Genomic DNA, 21561 nt, shown 5'->3' with positions numbered 1-21561 from the left:
CCTACAGGAGAGCTGGGGAGGGACTCTGTCAGGAAGTGTAGCGATAGGATGAGGGGTAATGGTTTTCAATTGGAAGAGGGGAGATTTAGATTAGGTACCAGAAATAAATTCTTTACTGTGAGGGTGGTGAGAGCCTGGCCCAAGTTGCCGAGAGAAGCTGTGGCTGCCCCATCCCTGGAAGTGTTCAAGACCAGGTTGGACGGGGCTTTGAGCAACCTGCTCTAGTGGGAGGTGTCCCTGCCCATGGCAGGGGGGTTGGAACTCGATGATCTTCAAGGTCCCTTCCAACTCTAACCATTCTGTGATCCTATTTACTTCATGTATTAATTTTTATTAACATTAAACTCTTCAAAGAGCAAATGAAGATGTGACATAATACAGTTATATGCAAACTATTCCCAAACTTAAAGCAAATATGGAATTGTACTGCTGTTTCACAGAAATGATGCCACAATATAAGAGCAATTAGCTGCTGTGCATGGTTTGGAAAAGTGCTGAGCTGGAGATGCTCTGGGTACTGCCAGGTCTTTTGTAGCCAGACCCTTGACATGTCTGATGCACTTGTAGAGCAGGGAAAAGCTCTCACCCTGGGGCTGGTGGAAGAAGCTGTGGCTAAGCTCTGAGCTGCAGGCGATGTTTCACGTGCTCAATACCAATGTTTCATAGTTCAAACAACTGCTCCTTTGCCTCCTTGTCATGCAGAGAGCTCAAGGCCTGGTAAGCCAAGCTTGCATGAGCCCAAGTAGAACCTTGCACAATGTAGGTCTGAGAGGGAAGTGACACTGGGAAGCAGCGATGATTTGGAAAACGACTCAGTGCATGTTCCCTGGCTGCTTTTCATTTCCAGGTACAGGTGCTCATTAGCCCTTAGGGCCCATCATCTCACTGCAACCTCCACAGCAGACTGCCAGCCTAGTGGACCCTCCACATCCGACTCGGCAGTGAGTGCTTTAGAAACTAGTGCAAACATAGTGGTGGAGACCAGTGCAGCAGGCAAATGCATGGAGCAGCCTGGAAGCAGATCCTGCTAGTGCAGAAGGAAAATGGCAGTTTTGAAATTCCAGCTCCAGATGAAAGCTTAAAGCACTCAGATGGTTTTGGGGCTTGGTGTCTGAGACTCCTGCCAGAAGGCAAAGTTAGCATCAAGAGCTGAGACAGTTGGTAACTGGTACAGGAGCCATTGCATGTGCCCACTGGTGACACCTGACCTGCTGGTTCCATCCGTGGTAAAGCTGTGTCTGTTCCCTTCTCCCAACTCCACTAATCCAACCATCAAGCACTGTACCAGGAGACAGACATGGTAGAGTCCCTCAGCCAGTGCCTGATGTGCTGGTGGTCTCTTGGAAGAGGGGAACAAACCAACAGGATAAAGTAGAGGAGGTGGGAGCCTTAGTTTGAGATTTCCTTAGCTTGGCATTTCCTTATTCAAGGTCCTAGCGCTGCCAGGTGCTGCTTCGCTTCACTGCCCGTTGAACCTGGGGTTCACGACTGTGGTGGTGGCACTCTTGAAGAGGGGGTTATCAGCCTGGAGAGAGAGAGGCGAGAGGCCTGCATTGTGCTGTATTGGATTTTCAGTGGAGCATTACCCACCCCACGGCTCCCAAAGCTGACAGTGCAGACAGCGTTGGCAGAAGAGTCCATAGGCTGCTTAGCCCCCTGGGCCGCAAAATCAGCAGTGGGCAGGTCTGCCATGGCTGCCTCCAGAGATGATGTCCCCTCCAGGTGCCCCCACCACATTTATGTGAGTGTCTCATCACAACCCACCACCATGGATGGGCTCTCTTACATCATTCCACTTGGCCTTGGACTTCTCTTTCTCAAACCGGCGGTATTCCCGGCGGTCAAACAGCTCCGTCACGAGACGCCAGATCAGCAGGAGCACCAGGCCGATCAGGGCCACACCGGCAATGGTACCACCCACGATCAGCACAATGTTGGGAGGCTCTGGGCACTCTGCAGGGCAGACAGATGGTGTCCAGTTGCAGCCCCCAGTGAGGTGGTGAGGCCATCATGGCAGAGGAACAGGGCTGGCATACCTTTTTCAGGATCAACAGTGATGGTGTACATCTCCTCACCATCCTCCTGGAACATGTGGAAGGAGATCCAGCAGTTGTGGGAGTCCTTCTCCCTGCACTGCCTGGTCACCCCCGTCAATGCCTTGGCCATACGGATGTTGGGGCAGGCCTGGGAGCAGTTCTTCTCGAAGGGGCCGCTCATGAAGGCATTGCACTCCACGCAGGAACTGCAAAACAGGTGGCCACAGCTCACCTCTGTGGGGGAAGAGGCCCTCTCACCTGGCTTTGGCCATGGCTGGGCTCTATCCAAGCACAGGCAGGGCTTGCCTGCGCCTGCCCGGGAGATGGCAGGGATCCCCACTGCCCGCTATGACATCTCCCTGCATGTAACTCACACAAATCTGCCGCAGGGCGAGGGGCAGCCGGGGCACTCCTGGCAGAATGGGGGCTGGTATCCCCCTCGGCACTGGCAACGGTTGCAGTGGCAGGTCCCACGGTGGCTGCACTCATTGCCACGGATGTTCAAGCAGCCATCGGTCGACTTTTTGCACTGGCAGGCGCTGCCCTGGTACATGGGCGTGCACTTGCACTCCCCACAGTCGCATTTCCCACGGTCTGCAGGGGAAGACCTTTCAGACCAGGATCCTACAGAGAGCCAGGTCACCCTCCCTCTGCTCATGCTTGGAGAGCATCACCCACCCTGTGTTCTCCATGACACCCTCCATGTCAAGGAGGTCCTGTGGGTTGGTATGGTGGGACCCAGGTCCCCCAAACCTACCCACTTGGATCTTGGCAGGGAAAGGCAGAATCTGCCTGGGGATTTAATCTTTCTAAACAATGTGCCATTGGAGAAACCATCATGCAGCTACATTACCTTTGCCACCGCAGAGGGAGCCATTGTGAAACTCGCAGTTCATGTTGTCGCACTCGCAGAAGGTGCCGTAGATCTGCTTGTCGGGCACGTCACTGGTGTGGCAGATGCACTGCCCACACACACAGTCCCCCAGCCCCGAGCAGATGACTGAGCTGTTGTCCTTCCGGCAGCTGCCCTCCAGCTCCTTGCTGGTCTTGCCTTTGGTTTCGCACTCACAGTTTTTCCCCGTGTAGCCCGAATTGCAGCTGCCGTCAAAGGAGAGGAGAGAGCCTGGGTCAGTGGCCACAAGAAATGCTGTGAAGCCAGTGTGTGGCCCAGACCTCAGCCAAAGTGAAGCAAATGTGTCACTGAAACCCAAGCAAGGCATGTTGGTGCTAACCCCATGCTGGAGCAGGGTGGCTGATCGGGAGGAAACCTCAGAAACATTGATCTTCCTGCTGGTCATATTTAGAACACCAAACAGTTGCCCAGAAATCATTGTTACGTTCATAATTTCCAAACCCTTGCCAACGATATCTGAGTGTTTCCTGAGGAAACCCAGACTTTTCCTCTCCCTGTCACTGAAGGGCCATGAAGCAATAATTGCACTTAAAGACCTGTGTGAACTACAGGGATTTTGACAAATGTCTAGAGAAATCTGTGTCTGCTCAATGTGTGGGTTGGTGGATGTTTGGATAGTTGGATGGATGGGTGGGTGCTTTCCCTTAGGAAAGCAGCAGAGGCTCCATCAACAGAAGAGAGAGCTTGTTCTGTTCCCTGCCTCCACGAACGTAAACCGCCTCTCTGAATAAGAAAATTGATGCAAAGCTGCAGAGTCAGGCCAGGACTGATCACCATGTGTACACCCTTCTTCTGAGCCCTCACCCAGCCCCACACCCTCCAGGCACAGAGGTGCTTGGAGGAACCAAGTGCACCACACAGCTGCCCTCAACTTGGGCCAACGGCCTCTCCCAGCAGCTCCCCAGCTTTGGCACCATTTGAAACAGTGTTTTGGAGTAACATCACATACCTGCAGATCCCACAAACAATGCTGCCTTTCCCACTGCAGGCAGTTGGGTCGGGCTGTTCATTGCAGTTGCAGTTGCAGTTGCTGTCCAAGTGGACTGTGAGGGTGTCTGTGAAGCCCAGTGGCCGGATGGTGAAGGACTGACTTTTGATGCACTCCTTGGCTGTGACCTTTACTTTGAAGATGACCTAGAAAGTGCAGAGTGAGGAAGGGAAGGGCCAGAGGCTGTGAGATAGCTTCAGCAATCGGAGGGTGGTATCGGCCCCAGGCTGAGCACATGCACATATAGCACAATGAAGGATTCCCCATTCACATAGCATTTTGGACACTGTTGGCATTAAATTAAATAAATAAAAATAAAGTAAATAGAAAGTTTGGAACAACGTGTTTGGCTCTTGCCATTAAACAGGATGGGTATCAGGAACCTTGTGAGCTGTGGGGCATTCCTGGTATGGTGGAACATACCTCATCGTTGATCTTGACATTGTCGCACTGCCCTCTCGCTTCGTCCAAGATGACCTTGTCCTTACTGCACATGGAGTCATATTTGATATCCAGAATGTCCGGCAGGGTAGAGTGGTCCAGGATGATCCGTGAGGAGAGGTTCTGTGGGGAAATGTTAGAGAAAGTGCCATCAGTCCAAGAGGAGACCAAAGCAGGGTGTGGGGTTGCAGGTCAGGGCTTCCACCCAGCCCAGGGGATAGGGGCAGGGAGCACCCCAGGCTGGGATCTCAGCTGCCTAGGGTGGTTTGGGAAAGGCAGATTATAGTACTGGAGAGACAGGAACCTCTTGGCTGCTGTGGGCAGGACTCAGCATGTCCTGTCCTCAAAGTCCCAACTGCTCTCTGATGGTGAGGACACACAAACCTTTCCCTGCTACAAGCTCTGTGAGACAGGTGAAACACAGCTTCCTCCAGCACTTACATTGTAGGCCACCTGGATGAGTTCAATGATGTTGCTGGAGTCCTCATTCAGCTCACCCACAGCTGACTTCGGGATCATCTCACTGAGTTTCTGCCAACAGAGAGTAAAGAGGTGAGCAGTCTCCACCATGCCACATCGGAGCAGGGGTCAGGGCAGGAGGACAGGCACAGCTGTTTCTGTCCTCCTGGGAAGGGACAGGAGGCACATGGACTATCTGAAGTCTCCTTACCTTATAAACATCCACCATTTTACTGGTGACAGCAAAAATGGGCTGAATGTTGTTTTCAGCAAGTTTCTGGACCAGCTGGCCGACAGATGGGTAGTCCTAGGCAGGGAGAGGGATGCTGCACTCAGCGTGATCTCCCCCACCAGCAGAAGGATGGACAGTTTAGGCTTCACAGCCCAAATTACGGTAATTATGGTGAACTTGTGGTGTCAGCAACAGGCTTTTTATATGACTTTTTTTTTTTTTCTGCCTGGGGGAGTGAGGCTAAGGGTGCAGAGCTGCCCAGAGCTGTCCTCGGGTACTTACAAACTCATTGCTCTTTTTGTACATGTTGTCCTCCAAGTGGCACTGGCCATCATTGGGGGTCAGGATGGCCCCAAGCTTGCCATCGCCGGCGAAGTGGAAGCCATCATCAGTAGCATACACCAGCAAGCGGGTCACATTGCGCCAGCCGATCAAGTCCTGCAAGCGACATGAAGACTTGACCCTGAGTGGGGCTGGGAGGACAGTGCCAGTGGGCACAATACAATCCTTGCCAAAGCATAGCAAGTCTTGTGTTGGCCATGGTGTGGGGCAGGGGGCATGGAAGAAGTGGGTTGCAGGAGATCAGGGTCAGGAGGCTGGGGTAAGATGCTCTCTTATACCCCCCCAGAGTAACCAGCCCAGTGCTGAATCAAGACTTACACACAATGGGCTTCCAGAGCCCACCTGGAGAGGGGCAGAGCCACATCCTGAGCGATGGTGCATGAGCGTGGATTGCAGCCCTCACACCTGCCCAAAGCTGCTGGCATCAGGGTGGGTGCGGGTACTCACCCCGCACACCGCTGCCTGCATCATGGCATCCAGCCCTCCCTCTGGGGCATCCAGGTTCCCTGAGATAAACTGCTTCCCCACTTCACTCTCAAACTTCTTGGCATTGTCAGTCAATGAGAGGATGTGCTTGAAGGCAAAGGGAGGCTGGCATTGCTTGTCCTTGTTGGGGCAGGGGTTTTGCAGCTTCTCAGGGTGTGTGTTCACGAAGGGCAGCACTGTCTTGTCCACAAAGGAGCCAAACCCTAGGGCATCCAGGACCATAGCATCAGAGGCAGGAGCAGGCAGGGACCAGCAGGCATCCCTGCAGCACAGGGGATGGACAATCTGCCGACCCCCCATGTAAGTGTCCACGTCCCTTGCCCCAGCACACTCTCCAGCCTGGCAGAGGATGGGTCATGCTGCACATTACCTGCATCCTGCTCCAGCCCTGTGGCTCTTCCTGGCAGCGAATAGCTGTGCCAGGGTCCAGTGCCAAAGACAGGCTCACCTATGCGGCGAGATGGTGTGGTGCTCTCCAGTGCCCTGAGCAGCTCCCCTCCCAACTTCTTCACCTTCTCCAGGTCATCCAGCATGGAGTAGGAGAGGTCCATGAGGTAGTAGAGATCAATGGGGTACCCCATGGCACGGCGAAACTTCACCTCAAATACAGCTGGCTGACCTGTGGGACCAGGACGCCGGGATCAGCTGCCATGCTGTGGCTCACATCTCGCCCCATCACCCACCCCTCTCCTGCCCCTCACTGGGATCCTCCTCTCTTTTGGAAGAAAAGGGGGGGAAATGTGGGCTGTGATGTGCCCTGCGTTCTGACTGAGCCTGGGGGCAAATGGAAGGGTGTTGGGAACGCCAGGCAGACCATACCTATCCTCAGTTTCAGGTGCACCTCCTGGGGAGTCAGCTGTATGTCATTGCTTAAGGGACTGTTCTGTGTCGTTGTAATGTTGTTGACTGGAAACTCAATCTCATTGTGCGGACATCCCCTCTGCTGCAGCTGCTCGATGGTGTCGCAGCGGATGGAGTCTGGCTCACCGGCTTTAGTGAAACTCTGCATGTTGCCACATCAGCAGGAAAAAATCAGAGGTGCACAAGGTGAATGGGCTCATTACAAGATCACCCAGCTCCCAAACCAGGTCTCTGGGGTATTGATGGAGAAAGGAAGGTTGAAGGGTCCTGTCTGTCAGATCCCTCCTGGTCCCATCCACCATGCAGGACATGAAACACTCCCACAATGCAGACTCCCCCCTCCACCACAGGCAGAGCCAGATGGGCAGGGTGACCACCCTGCTGCCTGTTAGCTGACTTCTGGGGGCTGACAGCACAAGAGGCTATGTGGACCTACCGGCTTCTTGCACCAGGCACAGCCGGGACCGGACTGGATGCAGTCCTTGCATGTCGCCACCTTGATCTTGGGGCACTCCATGGCAAAGGCTGAAACAGAGAGAAGACAGAGTTGACATGGTGGGGACTGAGGAGAGGCCAGTCTCCAGTGGTGGCAGCCATGGGGTGCTTTGACACACAGCACTGGGCACCCATGCTGTCCTGAGCCCACCCTGCCTATAAAACCCACACTGGGGGCCCTGGCAGGGATCTCACCTGTCCCACTGACCTTCAGCTAGGCTGTCTTGGGTTAACTCCAGATCCCAGGAAATGCAGGATCTGGCTTTTGCACATCTCTCAATGACATGTTCCCACCACTGTTGGGCAATATTTGGGTCCCTCCCCATTTCACTGCCCATGTAAGGTGCTGGGGGAAAGGCAGCGAGGAAGGGCAGGCCAGGCTCACCTGTCATCACCAGCAGCAGTACCCAGGTCACCACCGGCAGCTGGAGGCAGCAGTCATGTGACATTTTCTGCAGGACAAAAAGCCTCCCTGTGACCACCTGGTGCATGGCAGCTACAGGAAAGGGAGCCCTTGAACCCTATAGAAAGTGGCTACAGAGAAGGGGGATGTGCCCTTCCTGCAGCTTGTCTCACTGCAGGCAGAGCCTGAGACCTCTCAGAGCCCGAGAGCACAACCCTGCCGCAGCCCTGGGAGTTGGGCAGCTGGGGTCAGGGCAGCCACCCTGGGTGTATGGGCTGACTCAGGATGGGTGCTGGTGTGCTTTTACAAAAACAAGTTGGTTTCCAATAAACATAGCTTTTGGACTAAATGTGGAAGTCCACAGAGCGGGAACTAACTTGCAGTGTATTGCTATACATTCAGCTGAACTGATGCAAAGCTTGATGTAGTGTTTATCCAGACTGTTTAACCTACGTGATTATATCTACATAACATTGGAAAATGTCAAGCGCTGCATTTAGTTTTTACTAGATGTGAGATTTTTCAGCTTCTGTGTCAAGCTATATTTGTATGGGAATTGGAATCAACATTAACAAAAGGACTATCTAGCAAGGTGTACTAGATACATGGGAAAAAAAAGTCTATTACTACTTTACATTTAGCTGTTTCATCAAGGAAATGAAGTATTTCATGTAGTGAATTAATATAAGTTTTCCTGCTGAGTGTTTCCAACAAGCAAGGGTTTCCAACATCACGGCATGGGTGACTGACATCCTAGGAAAGCTGCAGTCCCATCTCTGAGGGAAGTGGAGAGGCTGGCTTGCACTGCATGCTGAGGTCCAGCCTCTCGGTGTGGCAACCACCAGGCTGGCTCTTGTACAACGTGCAGGTCAAGTAAGAAGGACAGGGTGTTGGAATCAGACCCGCACGGGGAGGGGAGCCAGGACGCGATGCCATGGGTGGGGGCTCTGACCCCAGGGCTGGGGAGACGGCTACACATTTCTTAGTGGCATTCAGGGAAGGTCTTCCAGTACATTATTCAAACCCCACAAGCACTTGCTATCCTCAGTTACACCACTTCAGAGTGTGACAGAGACTCTGTTCACTAGCAAATTCTCACATTGCTTTTCCTTGCTGTTCACACTACTCACTTCTCACCCCAAAGCACATCTCCTGATCCCAGAAATTTATGCCATCCGTGAAGTTGGCTAAATCACTCTCAGGGAGTGATTTTTTTCAGTGTCCTTCCCATAGTGTCCGTGAGATCATGTTCATTAATGCCATCATTTCTTCTAATGCCTTTCCCTGGGCACTGCCTGGGAGCAAAACCCAGCAGAGTCACAGCCTTGCAACACAGACACACATGGGGAAGTGAGAAAAGAGGAATTTGTCAAAAGAGGAAAAAGGAATAAGAAAGCACAAAGGAACAACAAACATTGCCCTTTTTTAGCAACACAGCATCCAAAAAACAGGTCATTTGTTTTGAAATAGTTCTGACACTGCCCTGAGCAAGAAAACAACCACTCCCTAGCTACTGCAACTTGGCACAAAGTGCCATCACCCCCCCCACACCCCCACCCCCTCTTGTGAATCTACCAAATTAACAGCTCACAGTCAAATGAGAAAACAAGGGAAACCTTCAAAAGGCACTGGGGCCAGGTTAATATATAGGGCAGCTCAGATCCTCTTCTGAGATGTCAGGATGTCCTTTCTTACCTGGTCAGCCTCTGTAAGATACCAGATAAGTAAGGGATGACACTGATCAGCCTTGAAAGAAGGTCTAGTCTCCTCCTGAGGACAGAAAGAAAGTCTAGGTAGGTCGATGGCTATCATTTCAGTGGTATTTGCACAATGAAGCTGGGTTCCCAGCTGTAGCACGGACTTTGAGATGTGGCAGGATTGCTAAGCAGTCACTGAATATGAAGGTTTGCAGCCTTGGGAACCCCATCCTGCCCTGGAGCCAGCCTCCCTGGCAGAGCTCCAGCAGCCTTGCCACCACACAGCTGCACAGGCAACAAGAGGCACCTCTGTGGTCACCCAGTCAAACCCTCACAGTGACGTGGCCCAGGAGCTCGTCTGGCCCAAGACCAGACAGGTGAGTGGTGGGTGGACAGAGCCCTCCCTCACAAAGACATCCTCCACAAGTCCCTCTCAACCACCACAGTTCACCTTGGTAAGTCTTTAAGGCCATTGCTTATTGTCACAGCTGCAAGATCCCATCCTGCGTGATCTGCATTTGCTGTGCTTAGCTGGCCCAATGCATTTTTGTCACCTCCAAATACTGCCAGCAGCGTTTGAGCTTGCAGACAACAGGTAAAAACTCTTAAAGAAAAGAAAAAGGTCTTAACAGTAAAAGCTTTTAACAAGGTGGCGTGGGCACCAGATCCCTGTTGCACCCTCCTGGGAGCACCTTGCTATGAAATTACTTTGATCACTCAATAGGGCTGTGGCACCCTGTGCCGGGATGTGCCTGGTAACCTGTGCCAGCCCGACTTGAGAGGTCCTCCAAGAGCAACATTACACTCCTAGGCATAGCTGTCTCCATCATGACCACATTTACTGTACTCTTAGCTGTACTCATGCTCTTCATTTGTTACTGATTGCCGCATATGCCCAGTTAATTAGTAGTACCCTGGTGATACTGAAATAGTGTGACCTCATATTTCTGCAAACCCTCCCAAAAAATAGAGCCAGAGAAACAGGCTCTTGCCCAGCGACAGCTGCCACTGCTGGCAGGAGGGAAGAGCCACACCGACCCTTGTTTCCTGTAGCGCTCAGCTGATCAACACCCCAAATGTGCCTAATTAGGCTCCAGCTCTTCTACAAGCTAGAAGTTCTCACACAGGCTCTGGGGACCAAACCCATGGGCTGGATGAGCTCCTACCATCCCACCTGCCCAATGTTTCCAAGTGTTTAACTCCTGCTGCTATACCAAGGTGTGGGATGGTGATGGGGTGGACCGAGGCTCAGTGACCTCCTCATGCTTGCTGGAGGTTAGAGTTTCCTGCTTACAGGCTCATCTCATAAAATAAGGCAAGTTTCCAATTAAAACTGGATTTAAAAAAGCTCCCAAACCCCATAAATAAAGTGGGAACCTCAACACATGCCCAGCTCTGGCTCTCTGACCGAGTTTTGTAATGTAATGTAGAGTTCATTTTGTGGGCTGGATGCCTTTCTAATACACAAAGTTGTTTCTTTCCCCTGCAACAAGAATGTAAAGCACATCCTGATGCTAGGGGAGAGCAGCAGAAGAAAGCTCACCACTTCTTTTCTTCTGCTGTGGAGGGAAATTATTCATGGGTATGTGGGTGACTAAGTGCGTATGTGACGTAGGGTGACTTTCAAAGAGGACAAATGGGGCTTCTGCTTTTGTTTGCCTCCTTGTTCAGGGGAGGGGAAAGCAGGTTTTCGATATGACTATCATTAGCAGGGCCCGTGTCGGGCCTCAGCAGCATTTTCTCCAAGCCCCTTGGTGATCCCTTTGGCTCAGTCCCGGACATGTACTGCCACAGCCAGTCCTGGATGATCTTCTCCTGGGTGTGCTCTGCCTGGCATGTTGGGTATTTTTCCTCTTTTTCATAAATTAAGGCAAGCAGAGGGATGTACACAGTCCATCCTCATGCCCTGGTGTGAAGGAGCAGAACTGCAGAGCTTTACAACCACCTTCATCCTAGGGTGGGGAGTGGGGTGCCAAGACTGAGCACACTGGCTAGGGCCAAGGCGCATTGCCACCAGCCTCTGCTCCCTGGCCAGGGCTGTGTGGTGGCATCGGCACTGGGGGGAGAAGGCTGCAGCCCAGGACCAGGGTTCTCCTTGGCCCTGAGCTCTGATCTTCTGGCCACATGCCTTGGGTGGCTTAGGCCTGGGGCACTGCATCACCAAGAGCCCTTTGCAGAAGCCACCAGGGTATTCCATCTATGGACCATCTCTTGCTGGCTATACGTTATATACCTGGCACGGCTCAGGAAGAGCAAGATGCTCCTGAAGGGTCTGCGAGCCATAAAATGTGAAGGTGGCCTTAGGGAAGGTGCATGAAGAAAGGGCTAGGTGCTGTCCTGCGTGCAGGCAGGGAGCAGAGCTGGGGCATGCCAGCCTCTCAGGGCACTGGGCATGCTGGGGGGTGTCAGTGGGATGGAGCAGGCTGCTGTGCAGCATGAAAGAGCGAGTCGGGATTTGTAAATAGGCTTAATGTTGATGCTAGTGGTGATATCGTTGCTATAAATAAGATGAGCGTTCAACAGAAGAGACGAGTCTTGCAGTCTGTTAGCCACAACTCCCCTTCAGTGCTTTGCTAATTATCTGTTTTGTTGCTAAACAGGAGGACATGCTCTTGCGCCCAGTATCCTCGGAGGACGTCTAGGGCATTTGCACCATCCGCCTGGATCGGTGAGGTGGCACTGGTGTCGCTGCTTGTGCCTTGGTGCTCCTGGGTGCTTCCTCCATGTTCCCAAGCATCCCTGGCGCCACATCACCATCATGCTGTGACAGAGATGCTGGGTATTGCACCCAGCAGCACTGCCCCTCCCCCCACCATCACTCTGGGTGCCCCAGACCTCATGCACGGGTGGTAAACAGGCAGAGCAGGATAGAGCAAAGATGGGACAGTGGATGTCTGTTGGCTTGTGAGCATTTCTTCTATCACTTCATTGTGTGATGCAGACAGTTCCCATCAAGGCAGGTGGTCATACACAGGGCTGCTGGCTGGCTAAGAACCTCTCTGTGCAGTGGGTGCGTATATACATTTTTACATATATTTTTATATAGATAAATTACAGAAAAAATATAAAATATATAAAAATAAAAATATATAAAAGTATTTTTATACATATATATATAATAATATATATATTCCTATATCCTATTATGGGAAATATGTATACATTTCATATATATTTCCTTCCAGTAGCCTCCCATGCCTGCAGGGGATGGGTGTGTGGATTGAGCCCTCTCCCAAGTTCACCAAGGGCCTGGCCCGTGTTGTCCCTTTGTTCTGAGTGCCGAGGTTCCTGGGAACCCATGGGACTCTTGCCCTGCCCTTGGAGGCTGTGGGTTTGTGCCATTGGGTCTTCCTGGGTCAGAGCCCTGTTTGGGTGAGAAAGGGTTGCCCCACTGGCTGTTGTGCCCTGGGTTGTCTGGGATTTTTAAGAGCAGAGAAGCCGTTTCTTGTGTCTGATGTCCAGTGGGCATCACCCCTTGGCCAATCCCAGTGGGGATGCTGTGACGGCTGATGGGTTTGCAGAGACGCGGGACAGAGACAACAGGGACCCAGGACCAAGGTCACAGCCTGTCCCCTGGAGCTGAGAGAGCTTGTGTTTCGTGGGAGCAAAGGAGGGATCCCTGATCACCACCAGCTCTGGGGTGACTCAAGTATGTCTTTCTCTGGGAAAATAAATCATCCTGCACTGTGCTTTCCAGCATGCTGAGATCACTTGCAACTGAAACAGCACCAGGATGAAGACAGAAAAACTGCAAAACCACCGTGTGAAGCAGGATGTGACAACTGTGACAGAGAAACAGACTGTTTAAAGCCTTCCCACACCTTGCAGAAGCCGTGTACTAGCTTCCGTACCAGCCACAGGGTGCGACGCCTCTGTGAGTATTCACTTACTCACTTTTCTCCTGCCTGGGAGGCTGGGAGCTGGGGCCGTGGCATTGGAAAAGCATCAGAAACAGATGCCAGACTGCTTTCCCTGACACCTGGGGTGTGCCCCACATTTTTCCTGCATCTGTGAGCCATGGAGATTTTGGGAAGGATATGCTCTCCCCGGGGTTGGCTTGCCCACAGCCTCTGCTGTCCTTCCCACTCGCCACCAGGCACTTTCAATGGTTGTTGGCAGAGTATTTGAAGTGTACAGCACACAGGGAGATGGAGGAGAGCAAGGGTCTCACCCCCCTCTCCTACCTCTTCTCCCAGGCCCGTAGGGGTGCAGGGACATACAGGAAGGTCCCTGTTGATAAGGGAAAATAACACTCAAGGGTTAGTAGAGCCATTGCTTGGCTTAAGCTGTGTATCTATAGCCTTAAGCCATTGCCAAGGTGTTTAGGCAAAGAAAGGATGTGTTGAAACAATAAAGTGGTCACATCGGCCTCATGGGAGATAAAGGAACAATTGGTATTCAAAGAAGGAACCCAGTTGTCTTGAGAGAGTGATCATCTGGCTGAAACCAGTCCCGTGGCCTGGAGCAGCACATTAACATTAAAGGGGAGAGGTGCACAGCGAGGAAGACATACGGCCTTCATCCCCGAGACCCCGGCCCACGACCACCAGGAGACACTGCACATGCGCAGCTGGGAGAAGTTAAAGGTGGAGACTATGGAAATGATTTCTCGTAACTCATTGTAACAAAGACCGCCTTTTTGGGGAAAGGTCATGGATATGTATAGGCGCCCCTTGAACATGTAAGGCTTGGTTGTATAAATCCTAAGCTAACTGTCGCAGTGGGCACGCACGATTTTGGTGGGGCGACCCCCCGTGCTGCCCGGCGCCGAATAAACATACCTACTTTACAACCCCACGGGTTGTGGAGTCTGCTTTCCGCACGTCGGTTTGGCGAGCCAGGCAGGAGGCACTCTGCTCGGCTGCGGGATCGACTGCGGAGCGGACGCCCCTAGGCGCGCCCCGAGCACTTTCCTCGGAGGAGCCTCCACTCCCAGCCGCTCACCGCGGGACTAGACAACAACCTCCTGAGGCCGCGGATAAACGGTATGTTTAAGGGGGGCCAGTAAGTCGTAGGGGACGCCCACGCTTGGCCGGGGCCGCCGGTAAATCGCGCAGAGACGTCTGGCGTGCGGCATAGTCCCCGTATGGGAGGAGGGTACCCTGTATGGAAATAGGGGATTTGCTGACCGATAGAGCGGCCGCTAGCGATCTTGGGGGTAGATCGAGCAAATCCGAGGTCACCGCTGCATCCCAGTATCGGGAGCCAGGAAGGACCTGCTAATGACTGTATAAGAAGCAGGAGAAGGGTAAGTGAGCCTCTCAAAGTTGTGATATGATTACTTGAATAATATTTGCAGCTGCTGGAGGGATACCAACTGGAGCAATGATTGTACGTTTTATTTGTAAATGCCCGGGTATTTTATGTTAAGAGCATTTGTGTGTGGATGCGTGTGTTTGAGACACAGCGCTGCTGTGAAGCGAGTGGGAGTCCCGATTTGCGGTTCCGTGACTCCGCGAGGAACACGGCCAGAGACGGACAAAGCGCCTGAAACGTCTGTAAAAATTTGTAAATGTCTTGATGTATGTAAGTTGGACTGCTGTGGTGTTTAGTCCATCTCCTAAGTATCGGGGGTCTGGCTGATCATCAAAGTGGCCGGACAGGGAGAGTCACTCCTTCGGTGGTTTGGGCTCGAACCTTGGGAATATTTAAATGAAGGAGGGGACTGGATAAGAAGGGAGAGGGACGAATTTATTTAGGAGTGTGTTTAACACCTGCCGGACAGACAGTGGCCCTAGACTGGGAACAACCTGTCCCAGATACCTTTCTAAACCCCCATATTGACGGACACGTGGGGGTGATCCCTTGTTTTGTGTGTGGGTTTACTAACAAATTACCTGAAAATTGGCATTCGGCTTGGGTCCTGTTGAAATGTAAATCTTGTGAGAAAAATTGGTATTGTTTATCTAGGAGGCGGAGAGCTGAGTGTCCCAAATGCTCTCCTCTAATCCCACGGTTTTATGATTGGGAAAGGGCCCATCAAGAGTCCAAAATAGTAAAGTTTATATGTGGGAAGAAAACTTTAATCCCAGAAGATTGGGATGCTTGGGAAGAAGATTGGGAGAAGGCTGTAAGGACCTGTGAGGAAAGGTTCGCGTGGAAATTAAAACGAAGCACAATAGCTAACAAGAAACAATCTGGAGAGATGTGTCACACTCAGAATAAGGGTATTTTAAAGAAAAGCCCCCTTGGTTGTATATTGACACACTGGAGGAACATTGTTGGAACGGGGGGTACAAAGAATAAGAAGACTCTCATTAAATATTGCAATCAATGGTGGCTGATGTATAAGCTGGAAGATGAAGTTAAGTGGCCACTTTATGGGTCAATCGATTATAACACCATCCTGCAATTAATGTCGTTTTTAAGGAGGGAAGGAAAATGGGATGAAGTCTCATATGCAGACATGTTTTTAACCCTCCGAAATCACCCGGAGTGGCAAAGGGACTATGGAATGGTGCCGCCACAGGACCCTATGGTACTCGCCCTCGAGCGGGAAAATAACAAAGAACTTGAAGGTAAACTGAGGCAGTGTTGCTCGGCATGCAGTATTGGACAAAGGTGCGCTAGAGTAAATAAAATCCACTGGGCATCAGAACAAGATCTAACTGATTTGCTTAAGCCTCCCCCTCGATCACAGGAACAGGATGTGGACTCGGACGGAACCTCCACTCCCCCGGACAGCCCTGTATCCTCCCGTACTAGAAAAAAGTCTACCCCAACAGTCTTACAGGCACCTCTCCGAGAGGCGGTAGGGCCAGATGGCGGGACGATGCTAATCAAGGTACCTTTTTCCATCACCGATTTAGAGGCATGGAAAAGGGTTGCCAAGGATTACAGGAATGATCCGGTAAGTGTAACCAAATTATTAGAATATATGACTGAGATGGAAAAACAATTAATTTTAAAAACTGCAGGGGATTTGGCTGAGGATCATTATAAAACTACAGGAGGAGATGTTAAAGAATACCTCCCCCTTCAAATGGGATGCAAACAGGTCTGTGGATATAGAAAATTGCAGGCATACCAGGGGTGGATTTCAAAAGAAATGGAGAGGGCCATTCCCAAAACCATAAATTGGTCAGCATTATATGCAATTAGACAAGGTCTTTCCGAGTCACCATCCGAATTCTTGGATCGACTAAGGGACGTAATGCACCGTAACACACCGCTGGATCCTGGGTCTGAGGTAGGAATACAACAACTAGTTTCTTTATTCTTAGGTCAGTCTACAGGAGATATTAGGCGCAAGCTCCAAAAGCTGCAGAAGAAAGACTGACGGGGATCTGGGAAATCCACCCTAGCGGATCCACTGGTTATAATGAAGCTAAGGGAAGGAGCAAAAGGAGGTGGAATTTCTGGTTGATACAGGGACAACGTATTCAGTTTTAAACCAAGCTCTGATGCCCCTGGGAAATGACTATATCATGGTAAAAGGGGCAACTGGCCAAAGTGAAAAGGCATATTTTTGTGAAACTCTGAGATATAAATTGGGAAAACAATGGGGCGTCCACAGATTCTTGTACATGCCCAACTCCCCGAAAGCACTTTTGGGGAGAGATTTGTTGGAACAATTGGGTGCAATAATTAAATTTAAAAAGGGAGAGATTACTCTGGAGGTAAATGACCGGCAGTATATCCAAATAATGAGTTTATCCCTAGCTAGTGTTCCCACAGAGGGAAAAATCAGCGAAGAAATCACGAACCAGGTATACTCCGGGGTATGGGCCACCGATGTGCCCAGGAAAGCAAAAAATGCTCCACCTGTTGAGGTCAGACTCAAGGAAGGACGACAGCCAGTAAGAATCAAACAGTATCCCCTGAAGAAGGAGGACAGGGAGGGAATTCAGCCAGTAACAGAAAAATTTTTACAACTGGGGTTACTAAAGGAATGTGAATCTGATTTTAACACTCCAATATTACCTGTCCGTAAACCCGACGGGTCATACCGGGTGATCCAGGACCTCCGGGCTATAAATAAGATAACTGAAGACCTCTATCCGGTAGTGGTGAATCCATACACCTTGCTGACTGTATTGACACCTGAACTAACCTGGTTTACTGTTTTAGACCTGAAGGATGCCTTCTTTTGCCTCCCTCTCCATAAAGCCAGCCAGAAAATATTTGCATTTGAATAGGAAAATCCCAAAAGCGGACGTAAAACTCAGCTTACTTGGACGGTGTTACCACACGGGTTCAAAAACAGCCCTACTATATTTGGTAACCAACTCACAAAAGATTTTGAGTCCTGGGAAGCCCTGCCTGAGGAGGGGAAACTGTTACAATATGTGGACGATATCCTGATTGCCACCAAGACAAAGGACGCTTGTATGGCCTGGACGGTGAGTCTGCTAAACTTTTTGGGGCTCCAGGGATACCGGGTATCCAAGAAGAAGGCCCAAGTAATGCAGCCTAAGGTGATTTATCTGGGCTATGAAATCAGTGCTGCACAAACGACTTTGGGACAGGCCCGAAAAGAGACAATATGTCAAACTCTGAGACCGCAAACAGTGAGAGAGTTACGAACTTTCCTGGGAATGACTGGGTGGTGCCGACTATGGATCTATAACTACGGACTGCTTGTTAAACCCCTGTACGCACTAACAACCACTGAACAGAAACACCTTGAATGGAACAAAGAGACCATGCAGGCCTTTGAGTTGCTAAGAAAGGCCCTGATGTCGGCCCCAGCCTTAGGACTCCCAGATGTGAGTAAGCCGTTTTTTCTTTTTTCCCACGAGAAGCAGGGGATTGCCCTGGGAATACTAGCACAAGATCTGGGCCCGTATCGACGAGCAGTTGCCTACTTTTCCAAACAATTGGACGCAACTGCAAAGGGTTGGCCTGGATGCTTGCGGGCGGTCATGGCCGTAGTACTGAACATCCAGGAAGCCCAAAAATTCACCCTGGGCCAGAAAATGACTGTGTTGGTGTCCCATACAGTATCTGCAGTATTAGAAGTGAAAGGCGGACACTGGGTCTCCCCACAAAGATTCTTGAGGTATCAGGCTATAATGGTAGAACAAGATGATGTGGAGATTGTAGTCACTAACACTGTCAATCCAGCCTCTTTCCTCAGTGGAACCAGTGCATCACGACTGTCTGGAGGCCATCGAAGCAACATATTCAAGCCGTTCGGACCTGAGAGACAGTCCTATGGAAAACACGGAAAACTGGTTCACGGATGGAAGCAGCTATGTCCTGAGCGGTAAAAGGCATGCCGAATATGCCATTACCACCAGTCAGGAAGTAATAGAGTCAGGGCCTTTGTCCATGAATACCTTGGCACAGAAGGCAGAAATAATTGCTCTGACCCATGCCTTGGAATTGGCCCAAGGCAAAGCTGTGAATATCTGTACAGACTCGAAATACGCCTTTGGAGTCGTACATGCGCATGGAGCAATCTGGAAGGTATTGAACTCACAGGGCAAAAACATCGAGCGTGCAAAGGAGATCCTGAAACTGCTGGAGGCAGTCCAACTCCCTGAGAAAGTGGCGATCATGCACATTAAGGCACACCAGAAAGTAAACTCGGAGTTGGAAAGAGGAAATGAGCTGGCGGACAGAGAGGCAAAACAAGTAGCCAAAGCAAAGGTAAAAACAGAAGGGGCTTTGATCCCTGACGGGCAAATTTCCCTAGAAGGTAAGCCAGAATATACCAAGGAAGATCAGAAGCTTATCACAGATCTAGAAGGATCATATAATGAGGAGGGATGGGCTCTCACCCCACAAGGGAAACTAATCGTTCCCTCTTATCTAGTATGGTCTCTGATAAGGGAAGAACATAGAAAGAGGCATTGGGGGGCAGAGGCACTATATAAACAACTAATTAGAGAAATTGTAGCTAGAAATTTATACACCACTGTGAGACAAGTGACTCAGCAGTACGGTCTTTGCCTCCAGACTAATCCCAAAAATACCCCCAAACCAGAAATGGGCCAAATTGGGAAGGGCAACAGGCCTGGGCAACAATGGCAGCAGAACTCCCAAGAAAAGGGGGGTATCGATATTTATTAGTATTAACTGATACCTTTTCACGTTGGCCAGAACGGACATTGCTCGAATTTGGCAACAGTCAAGGGTACTACACCAAGTATCTCAAGATGATACTTCACTTGGTTTTTCTGATCTTTGGAAAAAATTAACCTTGTGGCTGCCTGACTTTGCTTGGTTGAAGCAGTTGTTTGTATTATTAATTACAATGATAGTCTTAGGGATTGCGATTTGCACCTTACTTAGATGCTTTATGTGCTGTGCAAAAGGAACCGCAAGTGATTACGAACTTTGGAAGAAGCATCAGCTTTGACAAAAAGTCGAGTCAGGAAAATATTTTAAGAAATGCTTAGAGAAAGAAAACATGCTGTAGGAATAAGTAAAAGAATTTACTAATCTCTTAGAAAAGGGGGGATTGATAAGGGGAAATAACACTCAAGGGTTAGTAGAGCCATTGCTTGGCTTAAGCTGTGTATCTATAGCCTTAAGCCATTGCCAAGGTGTTTAGGCAAAGAGAGGATGTGTTGAAACAATAAAGTGGTCACATCGGCCTCATGGGAGATAAAGGAACAATTGGTATTCAAAGAAGGAACCCAGTTGTCTTGAGAGAGTGATCATCTGGCTGAAACCAGTCCCGTGGCCTGGAGCAGCACATTAACATTAAAGGGGAGAGGTGCACAGCGAGGAAGACATACGGCCTTCATCCGGCCTTCATCCCCGAGACCCCGGCCCACGACCACCAGGAGACACTGCACATGCGCAGCTGGGAGAAGTTAAAGGTGGAGACTATGGAAATGATTTCTCGTAACTCATTGTAATAAAGACCGCCTTTTTGGGGAAAGGTCATGGATATGTATAGGCGCCCCTTGAACATGTAAGGCTTGGTTGTATAAATCCTAAGCTAACTGCCGCGGTGGGCACGCACGATTTTGGTGGGGCGACCCCCCGTGCTGCCCGGCACCGAATAAACATACCTACTTTACAACCCCACGGGTTGTGGAGTCTGCTTTCCGCACCTCACTGTGCCAGTGTGCTGGCAGTGGCACTGCACTGAGCCCCTCCCAGCATCTGTCCCCACCGCCCTCATGCCATGGTTCCCTCTTCCCCTCTGAGCCGTCACATCCTGCAGCCGGCGGCGAGTACTTGTACGGGAACTGAGGAGGAAGATGGGGGTCCCAGGAGGGGAACCAGCGCAGCCTCCAGCCCTGGTGCTTGCCCAGTGCTGCCGGCCCAGCACGCAGCCAGCGCTGCTCTCCCCAGCGCCATGTGTGAGGGTGCAGGGGGAGCATGCTACACCCTCTATGATCTTCTTTCCAGGCCCATGAGGCAGCAAGGAAGGGGTTGTGTGGGGTCCCAATAACCACCTGAACCACCTCCAGTTCCTATGTCCAAAAGCAAAAACGTTACAGACCAGGCAAGCTGCCTTTGCAAAAGCTGCGCAGACTGACCACCACGCCATGCCACACGCGGGAGAGATACCACGCCGAGCTCCCAGAAGCTCACCTAAGGACTCAAGTGGCGGGAGGTTAGATCAGGAATTATAAAACAAATTCACTGGAAACACCAGAGCTACGAAACCGCCATGTCACCTAGCTGCCTCTCACCCCCCCCAGAAAGGAGAAACAGAAGCAAAGAAAACTGACATGCTGTCCTCACCTTGCATCAAGCCCTCTCCTCCGTCCTGCGCTTGTGCTGGGATGAGGATGGTCTCAACTTCTCAAGCTTAGCTGGGAAAGGCAGCCAGGCTTTGGGAGCTTTGTGATGCACCCCAATCCTTCCCTCCTGTTTCTGTCTCGCAGTCGGCTGGGGCAGAAAGGAGGAAGTCAGAGCCGTGGCTGTGGGAGGGCGTGTTCTCTTCCCCACCACCCATCCCCACTCGTGCTGGCCAAAGCCTTGCCAGAGCATCCTGCCCTGGGGGCTGGGGCTGATCTCCCTCCTGGGCTACACCAGTGGGTCTGCAGTCCTCCCACTGCACCCAGGAAACGGACCCTACCCAAAAACCATCCCTTTTGCCCCACTTTTAATCTTTTGCAGCATCGCTGGGGGCCAGCCCATTCCCCTAGCAAGCAAATAATGCTGGTAGTGGGGGAAACTGGTTCCTTTGGGAGCTACCGGTAGCCCCTGGGTGTGGAGTAGACAGGGATCTGGCTCCCTTCAGACTCTGGGTTGGGGTCTAAAATTTTTGTGTTGGGGCTCACTGCTGGTGTAGTGAGGC

The 21561-nt window shown here is 51.0% G+C and overlaps 1 protein-coding gene across 2 annotated transcripts; it reads right to left on the bottom strand.

Annotated features, from left to right (window-relative positions):
- Nucleotides 1-306: 306 nt before the first annotated feature.
- Nucleotides 307-21151, bottom strand: ITGB2 (integrin subunit beta 2). Of its 2 annotated transcripts, XM_074145019.1 has the most exons (17): nt 21003-21151; nt 9352-9426; nt 7639-7705; nt 7195-7283; nt 6717-6900; nt 6346-6516; nt 5859-6100; nt 5352-5507; nt 5049-5144; nt 4820-4909; nt 4361-4501; nt 3899-4083; nt 2890-3134; nt 2411-2630; nt 2037-2242; nt 1787-1953; nt 307-1525 (listed from the first exon to the last, which is right to left on the bottom strand). In XM_074145019.1, the coding sequence occupies exons 3-17, from the start codon at nt 7700-7702 to the stop codon at nt 1460-1462; spliced, it is 2322 nt and encodes a 773-aa protein (XP_074001120.1). In that variant the 5' UTR covers nt 7703-7705; nt 9352-9426; nt 21003-21151; the 3' UTR covers nt 307-1459. The 2 variants fall into 2 exon arrangements, with proteins under 2 accessions (XP_074001120.1, XP_074001119.1); XM_074145018.1 differs by lacking the exons at nt 9352-9426; nt 21003-21151 and having other exon boundaries at nt 2037-2251; nt 2408-2630; nt 7639-7702.
- Between the last annotated feature and the right edge of the window lie 410 nt (nt 21152-21561).

This window comes from Numenius arquata, chromosome 3, assembly GCF_964106895.1.
Source record: "Numenius arquata chromosome 3, bNumArq3.hap1.1, whole genome shotgun sequence".
Taxonomy (NCBI): Eukaryota; Metazoa; Chordata; class Aves; order Charadriiformes; family Scolopacidae; genus Numenius; species Numenius arquata.
Note: the sequence above shows the minus strand (reverse complement) of the source record. Positions and strands in the feature narration are given on the sequence as shown.

What these genes read in the sequence shown, in the direction of transcription:
- ITGB2 (XM_074145018.1), bottom strand. Translation starts at nt 7,702, where the DNA reads ATGTCACATGACTGCTGCCTCCAGCTGCCGGTGGTGACCTGGGTACTG. An exon ending in ATGTCAAGATCAACGATGAG is followed by an intron (nt 4,084 to 4,360) that starts GTATGTTCCACC and finishes TGCACTTTCTAG; the next exon opens with GTCATCTTCAAAGTAAAGGT. An exon ending in CTCCCTCTGCGGTGGCAAAG is followed by an intron (nt 2,631 to 2,889) that starts GTAATGTAGCTG and finishes CTTCCCCTGCAG; the next exon opens with ACCGTGGGAAATGCGACTGT.